The sequence below is a fragment of the Mytilus trossulus genome, chromosome 12 (assembly GCF_036588685.1).
Source record: "Mytilus trossulus isolate FHL-02 chromosome 12, PNRI_Mtr1.1.1.hap1, whole genome shotgun sequence".
In the NCBI taxonomy this organism is placed as follows: Eukaryota; Metazoa; Mollusca; class Bivalvia; order Mytilida; family Mytilidae; genus Mytilus; species Mytilus trossulus.
The window spans coordinates 42,454,692-42,467,114 of NC_086384.1; the positions used below are offsets into that span (position 1 = coordinate 42,454,692).

Consider the following 12,423-nt stretch of genomic DNA (forward strand, 5'->3'; position numbering starts at 1 on the left):
GGGAATTTCTCGCTGCATTGAAGACTGTTGGTGACCTTCTGCTATTTTATGTTCTATGGTCGGGTTGTTGTCTCTTTGACACCTTCCCGATTTCATTCTCAATTTTATTATCTCCGATGTGCACTATGAGTGACTCGATATACTAAGTAACATTTTGAAATTCCAAAATATACCATCTTTAATAACTTGACAACAGTATAGGTATAAGTATAACTTATATTTTTTTTAATTCAAAATATTACCATCAGAAATAGCAGTTTATAATTCATCCTGAATAACAATGTATATAAATCTCATTTTCACATTGGTTTGCTCAAAACTGAAAAAAAACCTTTATATTTGTTGTTGTACATCTGTAATACATTGACCAGCAATGCACACATACACGTACATACAGTTTATTGTATTCTTCATAAAGTTATGGCCTACTTTAATGATTTTAACTCCTGATGTGCACCTACTCTTTCTAGTCGTGTCCAGCACAACACATTACATTATATAATTACAATAATGTGCGATGTATAATTTAACTGCATAAATACTAACAAATAACTTACATTTACTTAAATTGATAAGCTACTCGAAAGTTATAGCAAAAATTCCCAAATTAATGATAATTTACAATGTATCTTAAAACCATACACTTTTATAAATAATTTTCTATATTTCGTCAATTTGAAAATTTCCATTTTTACAATTTGTTATGTCCCATTCTTCTACAATTTGTCATGCCCTATCCTTCCACACTTTCTACAAAGACGGTTTATCCAAACATTGCCATCATTCCGCCTAATCCACCTCCGCCGCCCCCGCCACCCATTAGTGAGGCTAATCCACCTCCCTTTCCACTCATTAAATCACCTGCCATGCTTTTAATCTTGTCTCCATTTGGGCCGTTTAGAAGACCGGCTAGTGGATTTGAATCTTCGACTTTGCTTCCTGACATCAATGCAGATGCTGCGCTTAGAAGGCTTGAGCCTTGTGGTCCATTCAATAGTCCTCCTAAAGACCCTTTTAAGTCATCCCCACTCATACCAGGCATACCAAGCATCCCTCCCATTTTATCCATGTCAACACCGTCCAATAACTTTGAAATGTCTGGTGATTCTGGATTTTCTTTCAAACCATTGATTAAACTGCTTAAATCCGGCTGTCCACTAGCGCCACTAGCTCCACTGGAGCCACCCTTTCCTGCACCACCCATAAAACTTGTCATATCAAACGATGACATAGAATTTGAGGGTTTTGATGACTGACCACCTGCCATTTGACTGAAATCTGGCATCCCCATAAAACTACTACTTCCGGTGTTAGGTGTATTATCTGGTGGAGGGTTTATATTTGGGTTAGGACCTTGACCACTGTGTCCTCCACCATTATGATTTGTGTTACCGTTGTGAGGCATTTGACCATTTCCGCCTTGGTTAAAAGATTGTTGATTGTTTTGATTTCCATTCTGACCCGGCATACCATTACTGAATCCGCCTTGTCCGCCATTATTTCCCATCCCAGTGTTGCTTCCACCATTTCCAGCTTGATTAGTTATTACATTATTAAATCCGTTTTGTCCTCCATTGGAATTTGGCATTCTATTATTAAATCCATTGTTTCCAGACGGATTTCCATTATTGAACCCTCCTTGTCCATTGGAATTAGACTGTCCGTTGTTAAATCCGTTGTTTCCTGAAGGATTTCTATTCCCATTATTGAATCCTCCTTGTCCATTGGAATTCGACATTCCGCTATTGAAACCGTTGCTTCCGGATGGATTTCCATTATTGAATCCTCCTTGTCCATTGGAATTTGACATTCCATTATTGAATCCATTGTTTCCAGCTGGATTACCATTTCCATTATTCAATCCAGTTTGTCCATTTGTATGCGACCCACCGTTTGGATGAGAATTTACCAAGCTCATAACTTCTGCCGCTGTTTTTCTACCTGCCATCATTTCTTGCATTGCATTCTTAACTGCATTTCCGTTTGGACCGTTCATCATACTATGAATTTTATTCATGTCAACCACTGTAGATTGCTGGTTTTGCTGAGATTGTGTTTGTTGAAACCCATTTTGACCTGTCTGCCCAGAATTCATACCTTGATTAAATTGATTATTCATGTTATTTTGGTTTTGAAATCTGTTCTGACCTTGTTGTTGGCTTCCAAACGATCCTGTCATGCCGCCATTCATTTGACCTGATGTTTGAGGTCGATTAAACTGATTCTGTCCCATATTTTGTTGCCCGCCGAATCTTCCCTGTTGGGAATTAAATCCTCCCATTTGGCTGTTCATTCCTTGAAATTGTCCATTTCCGTTTTGTGTTCCTTGCATACCTTGAAACCCGCCCATAGCATTGTTGGATCCGCCCATTCCATTACTTGATCCGCCCCTTCTATTGTTGGATCCTCCCATTGTATTCTGTCTCTGTGTGTTTCCAATCATTTGCGGAAAAGCATTGTTATTTATAGGTCTTGCTTTCGTCCCAGAAGTATTTTCTGCCAGTTCAGCTCTTGGTGCACCGGCATTAGGGTCAACTCCAAGAAGTGAAGCTAGATTTTGTCCACCAGCGCCTCCTGTTGGTGGTGGTCTAGGACCTCCACCGGTCATACTTTTCAACATTGACGAGATAGCAGGATTTGACATTAAATCGTTTATTGGGTTACCCCCTCCTCCTTGTCTTTGTCCACCACCTCCTCCACCTCCCATCATTGCTGCCAATGGATTTGAACTACCGCCGCCACCACCACTACCCATCAATGCTGCCAATGGATTTGAGCCTCCTCCGCCGCCACCACCGCCTCCCATAAATGCTGCCAATGGATTGGATGAACCACCACCACCTCCTCCGCCACCCATTAGTGCTGCCAGCGGATTACTTGATTTCTTTGGTGCTCCGCCTCCAAGGAGGGACATCAATCCCCCTGCTCCACCTCCGCCGCCGCCTCCCATCATACTTGACATCATAGACATCATAGGATTCGATGATCCTCCTCCTCCACCCATTAATGAAGACAACATTCCTCCCATTCCTCCTCCTCCTCCTCCTTTGCCCTTTGTCAACATAGGCAGTAACATTGGGAGCATGCTCATCATTCCACTTCCGCCTCCTAACATACTCGATAAGAATCCACCACTTTTTTTCTCCCCTTCCGACTTACCCCCAAATAAGTTTTTAACTTTATCCAAAATGCTGGGATTTTTTGCGGCCGTTTCGATTTTTTTTGCTGTCTCTGGATTATTTTTTTTCAATTCGTCAATTTTTTGGTCGGCTGTTTTAGTTGGAGCAGCTGTTGACGCAGGTGAGGGCGCTGGGTTGTTTTTCTCATCTACTTTTTGCCTCAATATTTCTAATAGTTCTTTTGCGCTATCGGCTCCAACTTCTTTTGCTAAAGATTCAAGTAGGTCTTTTTTCTCGTTTTCCTTGTTTTGAGTTGCCGGTGCAGGATTTGGGTTTACTGGTGGTGTTACTATGGTAATCATTTCTACAAGAACAATAAGACAAACAAAGTTTATAAACAGGTCTTTTTGTGTTGATGGTAATATATATATATAACGTAACATAAGTACAAATGTGTTAAACTAGTTTCAGATTCCCCCCTCTCCCCCTTACATACCATTATATGAAAAGGTTATATTAAGCCTTGGTTAAAAGGGGAAAATTCAGTGAAAAGATAGATAAGTGCCTTGGGCAGTTATCGGTTGATTAATAACATAAACTTTAATAGAGGTCGTTTTTACCTATTGCTCATTTTTTCATATATTATATATAACGACGAAATCAGAAAATGATTATTCCATGGTCGATTCCTTACTAGCCCAACATTAAACCATAAAAAAAATAACTATTTTCATTATCTCCTTGAAGTATCGAAACTGCAGAACAGTATTTGTAGTTGTGAAGCTTATTTTGGGTTGCTTTACGTCCAGTGGCAAACATTTTGATACTGATAGTCGTAAAGAAAACGCCATTTGAATTCAAATTGTACAACATCATATTACTTTACAGAATGTTGACACTCAGTTATGCTGTTTCAGGATGTTCCAATTTGGTGATCAATCTTGAACATTTCAATTATAGACTAAAACCGGGGAAGTTTCGTATATTTTTAACTTTCAGTACCTAACGCATCTTCTTTGTGCTGTGAAACCCTTCTAGCTGATTATTTGCATATATAAATTAAGTTGTTTGCTTTCTCGTTTGATTTCTTTTACAGTATGCCATGTTGGAGCATTTTATGGCTATAACTTGCACCCGGTTTTAGTTTTGTTCATTGTTGAAAACTGTACAGCGATCTATATTATATATATAGCTACTCATTTCCACGTCAGTAGTTTTTTTAGTAAGGTTGTCTCATTTGCAATTCATCTTTTCAAATTTACGAAATCACTTATAAAAGGGGATAGGTGGGGTGTCATGCATCTCGATTTCATGGGAAAATAAACGCAGAATTCCAGAAAAGTCATAGCTTCTAAAGTCACGATTAGTGTAAAACCCACATCCCCGCAACACCCAAACCGAAAACGTCCTTCTTCCCTCTATATAAAAGTATGCTAAATTATTTACCAGTAGGATAAATTGTTGGCGACCAGATATCTTCCCAATAATGAGTATAGTTCCGTACAACTGTAGCTCTAAAAAGAAAAATACATATTAAACATTTTTTACACATAGCTAAATATAACTTGAAATGTACCGGTATTCATTTATACGGAAAACCATAAGAAAAGCAAATTCCGTATAGACATGCAAATTCTATTTCATTCATAATTTTATTAACGGTGTTTTTCTCTTGTGATGCATGTGTGAACGCACAAAAGTTAAAAAGCCAGAAAACGCACTGACAAATATTAAGACATAGAAGCTCTTGGGTGTAATTTAGTTTTTTTGTGCTTTTGTAGAGTGTGAATGTCTCATTTGGACTTGGCATGTCAAGCCCTTGTCCTTTCTTCTGTTTAATAGGGAGCCTGGATTGGGTTTACAGAACAGAAAATGATCGGCACAATCAGATAACAAACTTGCAAAAAAATAATAAAAGGGAAAATATTCAAAATAAGCCAAAAAAAGAGAAAGGATAATCCATTGAATAGATTACTAAACGGTATGGTTTTTATTTCTCATTGTTGAAGACCGAAGTTTGTATGACCTTTAGTTGCTTATATCAACGTCCTTTGAAATGTGGTTAATTGTCTCCTTGGCAATCTTTTCACATCTCAATATTTGTTAAAAGTATTATAATGGGATGTAAAAATATAACGAACAGTAAATGATAAGCTCAAACAAAAAAAAAACAAAAAAAAGAAAGCGAAAATTTTTCTAAATAGTTCAAGAATAAAAAACAGAGTTATCCTATCTTGTTTGCTAAGGAATCGGAGTATTATAGAGTGCAATAGGGTTATACTTACTTTACTTTAAAAGGATGGGTTGCTGCCATCGGAGCTCTCCATAGCATTGTTACATTTCTTTTATATGATGCCTCTGTGTGACTGATACTATCCTCATAAATGTGGCATTGTAATGTCCTTGACCTTCCTAAAGGTATCCATGACCCCTGAGGTAATGGTATAATTTTACTAAAGAAACTTTTGTCCTCAAAAACTTGCATAAAATAGCCTTTGAAAAAATCATATTTTCCTTTGGATGTTAAAACAACTGAAAAAGAAAAGAAATTCACAATTATTGATATGAAAAAATATAAATGAAAGGAATTTTGTTTTATGAATTCTTTTAATGCAAACGGATATTCAGACGGGTTTGATACAGCGGTTCGGTCAATATTGGTGTCATCAGTTAGATTTTCTCTTATCATCAAAAGATGTATGGTGTGTTTAAAATTTTGATTTTGCCATTTAATAAGGGACTTTGCGAATTGAATTTTCCTTGGAGTTCGGGATTTTTGTTATTCTACTATTTGAACTATTTGATATTTTATTCCAATCTATATATATCATGTTTTAATATTTGATAAGTTGTTATTTTCTATTCCAACATGTCATTTTCATAACATATCGTCTCGTTCTTGTAACTAGGGAATTTACCCGGAAGTTTCCTTTAAAACATGTAAAATTTGGATTGAACATGATGGAATACACTTGAATATTGCGACGCAAAACATTTCTATGGGATTTGGATTTCGCATGTACACTCCAGAGTTGGATCTATTAGTTTTGAAACGAACATCTTCTATAAAACTAAAAATTTATGTTGAAAATAAATCAATACATTGAATTAAATAGATAAACACACAAAAATGCGAAAAAAAACCCAAAATTCAAAGCGAACAAATAATGGCCCCGAGTCGTTCATTGCCCATTATGCCTGAGCAATTTTATAGCTGTCACCAAACTATTTACGTTTTTCATAATACTATCATCAAATTGCAAAAAAAAACCACATGTATATATGAAAAGTACAGACGAATATGCACAAGTATCTAGACAAGATAAAGAGACAACAGTTCCTACTACAATTTTATAAACAGTATCGGGTACAAGGGTATATCCAGAGCCCATTTCGTATGCTCTCTAGGATATAAATTCTAGACTATAACGGACTTTTAACATTTGATTTAGTGCTGTATTTTAATGGACATGATATAGTTTTATAATGCGCTGTCTTGATTGTATTATATTTTCTTATTTGTTATTCATTATTTATTATAAAATGGGTTAACAATATTGCGCTAAAATGGGTTTTACTTTGTCGCTAAATCGCACGTCCCCCCCCCCCCCCCCCGATAAAATGTCCTATCAAATTCAATGCGCTAAAATATTCTCGGCTGACCAACACATTACTGAATAAATAAACTAAGGTAAAGATATCGAAATAAATGAAGAAACGCTAAATTAAATGAAGAAGAGAAAACATTCAGACAATGTCAAAAAATAAATAAATATTTACCTTCGACAAGTTCTCCTGGTTTAACTTTTGTTGTATTTACTTTTATTTCAAATGGTGGATCCCGCGTAAATTGTGGAGCATATTCCCAGTTAGTATTTGGTCTTTTATGTTCTGGTCTCATACTTGTACATGATTGTCTTGTAACTCCTGTTTTAAAGCTTTTAACATCACTTATTATAACAACGGCAAATATAAACAAAGAAAATAATTTAGAAAACATTGCACTTTTGAAACTTTTTTGGTTACTATATAGTCCGAATCATTTGTTTCTTATAATATTGTGTATTTACTTTTAGTCCATTACTCAGAAAAAAGGAGAAAGCACTTCCCGTGATGATCGTCAGCATAAATATGACATCAACAAGAATGTTAGGAAACTTCCGAGGCACCACACAGGAGATTTTGTTCAGTTCCAACTTAATTTCGGTTCACAATGTTTATATTTTTCCTTTGACGAAAGCGTTTAATCTTATTGTTTTTTGTCATTCCTTTCAGCATTAAATTGTTGAAAACTGAAAGGGTGTTAATGAATTTGAAGCTGTGTTAAGATTACATCAAAGGGGTTGACGGATTTGATGTATCTATGTGCGAAGAGGTCTCACTTCCGTTTTTGAAATGTACCCGAGGGTATATGTGCTACAAAAGTTTTACCAAGTTTATTTACTAGTTAAATAATAAAAACCGGAAGAAATAGTTGATAAAAATAACTTTCGTTACTCTTTTATTGTGTTGACTATACTATTTTTATCTAAATGATTGCATCCGTATTTTGAAGTTGCCATTGACAATGAGTGGTTGACACAATCTGTCCGGCTGTCCTTTCCGACTGCTTTGACTCTGAATTTGTTGCCTATCATATATTTAAAAAAAAATTATACGTATTTAAATACAACCAAATTTTTAATCGTAAATGAGATCAACAGCACAAACATAATCTTAATCCTATAAAAAATTATATTGAAGAAAAAGTTCAAGATTTAAAAACATATCACGAAAAAAAATCTTCAACATATATAATTTTTTTTATACAATAATGTTTGAAGAAAAACACACACTCTTTAATGAATAAATAAGTAAATTAAAGAAAGTTTAATATAAAAATAATTATTCAAATTTATAGCAGTATTGCTTGTCACTGTAGTTTCTGTTTTAATATATTGCACAACACGCAGATAGATTTAAACTGTGGTTTTTACCGGAATACCTAATGTTTTATTTTTAGCTTGCATGTAGAATTCTTCAAATCATGTCAATATAAAGTTTGATGTCTAGATTAACTTCGACAGGTTCATGATTCAACATGGCTGACATGATATCGGGTACACCAATACAACACAGCACTTGTCATGTTAAACCATAGCCAAGGGCTTCATGTAATTGCTTTTTACGAAATCACAGATTTATTTCTTCATTTTGCAAGATGAAATTGACTTTTTTGTTTCTTTTGTCAAATGTTTCTATTTGTTTAGCATATTCGACGGGAGCTCCAAAATCTAAAACCGTTTGTAGCAGACGACAGCCTCATCATGGAGTTCAGCCACAAATTACCAGTAGTCCATACGTTATCTTAGTGAATTCAACGTTTCCCGGATATGGTGACCTAATAGAAGGTGAGTTTTTAAAATGAGGCAAATTTGGGAATGTTTTCTTGCAATTTCAGAAATTTTAAATTATTTTGTCCATGTTATTTTAAAACATAGCTTTATTATTTATTATTACAAAAGGATTTTTGTTTGACAGTAGACATTCAGGACGCATGACACTTTATATCGAAATTGTTTCATTGTACCAATAATGAATTCTCTTACTGTTGTGCAACATATGTTTTTTTTCCTTTCCTTTTTTAAATCAAATAACAGCGCTAGATATAGGAAAATGTGGTGTGAGTGCCAATGAGTATATACATGCACTGTACATGCACATGTACTAGTATTGTCTCCGGTAAAAAAAGATCATATACATGTATGCCTTTATGTAGTATAACACAAGGTATATTAATATGATTATTTTTATAGACGAGTACCTGTGTATACATGCATGTTTTCTGTTTATTTACATACAAGCAGATAGTTTGTATATAAAATCGAGGAGGAAGAACCCACAGGGACAATAAAAAAAACATAGGTCGAAACATAAGTCAACCAACAATACCATATGGCAAGAACTGCGATAAAACAACGAAAAGACTAACACCAGTTCACAAAACACTACGTATAGAAGAATGATAATGAGCAATACCTACCTTACACCAGGAATATCAGGTGTCCGGAAGGGTAAGCATATATTGCTTTACATGTGACACTTGTCTAGTTACTCATAGCAAGTTCAAATTCTGTAACATATACAAACACTATTTTTGTTTTGGCATTTTCAAGTTTGAGTTATTGCTAAACTACTTTTGATTTTATTTTGACAGTTTCTTTATTTTTTTCAGTTACAGTCAAAGCCAATGAAAACGCTAGGTTTAGAGGCTTTCTAATACAAGCTTTGCCAGAAAATGACAAGTTTGCTCCTAAACAAACCAAACCGATTGGAGCATTTTCAAATGGCGGGAAGTTGATAAACTGCTTCCAAGACAATGACACGGTCACGCATACAAATAATCAAGATAAATCGTCAATAACACTGCTCTTCAAAATGTCAGCAACAGAAGTCTACAAGAATTTCTCCTTCCGGTTAGTATCTACAAATATTTGGTTCCATATATGTATTTGACAAAGACCACATCATGACTTTTCACATCTGAATAAAAACCGAAAACCGAAAAAAATATAATCAGATTGTAATAAGGACAACTCGCCTGTCACGTGATGTGGTGAGTCGCATTTAGTTTAATATGGTCAGGTGAAATTAAATGCTTTGACATTGGTTTGTTGTTCGTCATTTAATATCGCAGCATTTAGGAAGATGTTAAAATAAATTAGGTGTGATAATAAAATAAATTAGGTGTAAACCGGACTCCAACTTCATACTTTATTCTTTGCTAATTTTGGACCTATTTTTCTTCAGTATTCTCTATTTTGTAAACCCAACCTAGATCCTCATTATTTCATTTATTTAAGCTGTTTTATAAAAAAAAGAAGATGTGGTATGATTGCCAATGAGACAACTATCCACAAAATGACACAAATATTAACAACTATAGGTCACCGTATGGCCTTCAACAATGAGCAAAGTCCATACCGCATAGTCAGCTATAAAAGGCCCCGATAAGACAAGGTAAAACAATTCAAACGAGAAAACTAACGGCATTATTTATTTAAAAAAATGAACGAAAAACAAATATGTAACACATAAACAAACGACAACCACTGAATTTACAGGCTCTTATATACAATGAATTTATTTTTCAGTGCTACAATTGTAAAGGATTTTAGGACATTTTGGACAGATGTGGCATCAGCACCTATTTCAACTCCTGGTAAGTCATAATACCATAGAAAATATGATGTAACGGTCTAGTATTTAAACCTCATTTCTTTATTTTTGAGTAAATGGGAAGACTAACATTTTTTCCATCATTAACTTACAATACTGCATATAATGAAACCTGACCGTTATACATTTTGATGTATTACATATAGCAATAAATACAACTAGGGATTTCACTTTAGTAATCAACTAATGCTGCATATATACACAGGCAAATTTCATTCACATCAATTTTACGTGAATTTAAATTCATGTGAATCTCACGTGAATTTCACCTCAAACGAGCTTATACGTGAAACTTACGTGAAATCAGTTTTTGTGAGTTTCACGTGAATCTTCAAATAGAGTATTTCAAATAACATCTAAATTTTCAAATTTAATTAATATCATGAAAGATAATTTTTTTGTAGTTGTAAATTTCACATGAAATTCATGTAAACAAATTCACATCAGGTTCATGTAAACAAATTCACATCAGGTTCATGTAAACAAATTCACATCAGGTTCATGTAAATCTCAATTCACGTGAAATTCACAAGAAAATGTTCAAGTGAGTTTCATGTATAAGCTCGATCGAGGTGAATCCCACGTGAAATTTTTCATGTGAATTTCATATGAGATTCATGTGAGCAAATTTTGCCTGTGTACTGCAGATTAGTCTATACTTTATTCAATGTTATTTCCAATATACCACAAAGAACAGAAAAATGCAAAATTTGCCATATATACTTACATCCAAATTCTTGAACAGGACATGGGTATGTGCGTCTCAGTTAATACTATATAAATACCACATAGCTGAGAGTATGATAGAGCAGATTGTTACCCCGAGAAAACATTGTTAACGGAGAAGTACCAGTCTGCTCCATCATCCTCTCAGCTATGTGTTATTTAATTTATTATACCGAATGTCCTATCATTATTGTCTTTTACTGTTGAAATTTAAATGTAAAGTATTTAACTATGACACCACGTACATAACGTTAAAAAATCAACATAGAAGCAAGGTTTTTTTATATTTTATTTTGAGCCTATTAAAAAAATATCAGCCAAAACGTGGAACTTGAGCATCGTATTTAATTGAATTTCCTTTAATTATCGATTTTTGATTGGTCTGCATGAGACGGTGACATTCCAAAACCTTTTCAGCCATGGGATAGAGTAAATTGTCTCCCTTGTATTAGGAAATCAAAACTTTGTATTTTAACGTTAGTTATAATTGAAAATAATTTAATAATCCTGATAATTTGTTCTACCTTTATTACTAGATGCTGGTCCATCGCCATCAGAAGATTGGACAAGAACCGTAATAAAAACAGCAGAAAGTATCAGTAAAGGAAAGTCCGAATGGGATCGAAATATTGAAGAACGCTTAAACCTAGGGTATTCTAAAATGTTTAATTCCCTAGGACAACTGAAAACCAGAAACATTTTTAGTAATCTGCCATTCACTAATAGAAACAACAATGACATTAAAGAAAGTGATACAAATTCGTTGTATGAAAGTGATAAAAAGCTTAACGAATTGTCAACTGATTTGCTGACTAAAGAACTGTTACAAGGAGACGTAAATTCTGCTGTAATCTTAGCAAAGAAGCTAGACATTTCTTTTTCAGATCCAAACAAACAAATGTTATAACGATATTATATTTAATGTTGTATATATATGATTATAGATAAACAGTTCGGAGTGTCTTTATTGTGCAATGTGCAATATGATGATATTTCTATAATGAATAAGAATTTTTTATGTACTATTCCATATGTGTAACCATTTAGTGTACCTGACCAATATGTTTTTGACGTATTGATTATTATCAATCGACATATTATCTAAGAGATAATTTGCTGCAATGCTTTATCTCTTGGTTACCTCCCTTACTACGATTTAACATGAACTAAGCAGAATATGTCTGAATAGAGTTGTATTCTATTCGCACCTATGTTTATTCATATTTGTGTAAACGTATTCTTCTTCTTATACATTACCAATGTATATAATAAGTATTTGCTATTATTTTATATACACCATTTTGTTATGAGATGACGCCATTAAACAAATATACAGCAGATGAAAATAAAGAAGTAAGTA

General features: G+C 34.1%; 2 protein-coding genes across 2 annotated transcripts; one reads left to right on the top strand and one right to left on the bottom strand.

Moving 5' to 3' along the window:
* Nucleotides 1–253: 253 nt before the first annotated feature.
* Nucleotides 254–7,480, bottom strand: LOC134692122 (PE-PGRS family protein PE_PGRS4-like). Its single transcript, XM_063552542.1, has 4 exons — nucleotides 6,900–7,480; nucleotides 5,405–5,651; nucleotides 4,566–4,633; nucleotides 254–3,483 (listed from the first exon to the last, which is right to left on the bottom strand). Exons 1-4 carry the CDS (start codon nucleotides 7,117–7,119, stop codon nucleotides 764–766), a joined length of 3,255 nt encoding a protein of 1,084 aa, XP_063408612.1. The 5' UTR covers nucleotides 7,120–7,480; the 3' UTR covers nucleotides 254–763.
* Nucleotides 7,481–8,114: 634 nt separating this feature from the next.
* On the top strand, nucleotides 8,115–12,091 carry LOC134693418 (putative defense protein 2). The gene is made up of 4 exons (XM_063554232.1): nucleotides 8,115–8,509; nucleotides 9,334–9,574; nucleotides 10,253–10,320; nucleotides 11,600–12,091. The coding sequence occupies exons 1-4, from the start codon at nucleotides 8,320–8,322 to the stop codon at nucleotides 11,968–11,970; spliced, it is 870 nt and encodes a 289-aa protein (XP_063410302.1). The 5' UTR covers nucleotides 8,115–8,319; the 3' UTR covers nucleotides 11,971–12,091.
* The last annotated feature ends 332 nt before the right edge of the window (nucleotides 12,092–12,423 follow it).

Excerpts from the sequence above, each read along its gene's own strand:
- LOC134692122 (XM_063552542.1), bottom strand. The coding sequence starts at position 7,119 with ATGTTTTCTAAATTATTTTCTTTGTTTATATTTGCCGTTGTTATAATA. Across the intron at positions 5,652-6,899 it reads ACCAGGAGAACTTGTCGAAG|TTGTTTTAACATCCAAAGGA; the intron begins GTAAATATTTAT and ends TTTCTTTTTCAG. Across the intron at positions 4,634-5,404 it reads ACCCATCCTTTTAAAGTAAA|AGCTACAGTTGTACGGAACT; the intron begins GTAAGTATAACC and ends TTTTCTTTTTAG.
- LOC134693418 (XM_063554232.1), top strand. The coding sequence starts at position 8,320 with ATGAAATTGACTTTTTTGTTTCTTTTGTCAAATGTTTCTATTTGTTTA. Across the intron at positions 8,510-9,333 it reads ATATGGTGACCTAATAGAAG|TTACAGTCAAAGCCAATGAA; the intron begins GTGAGTTTTTAA and ends TATTTTTTTCAG. Across the intron at positions 9,575-10,252 it reads TACAAGAATTTCTCCTTCCG|TGCTACAATTGTAAAGGATT; the intron begins GTTAGTATCTAC and ends TTTATTTTTCAG.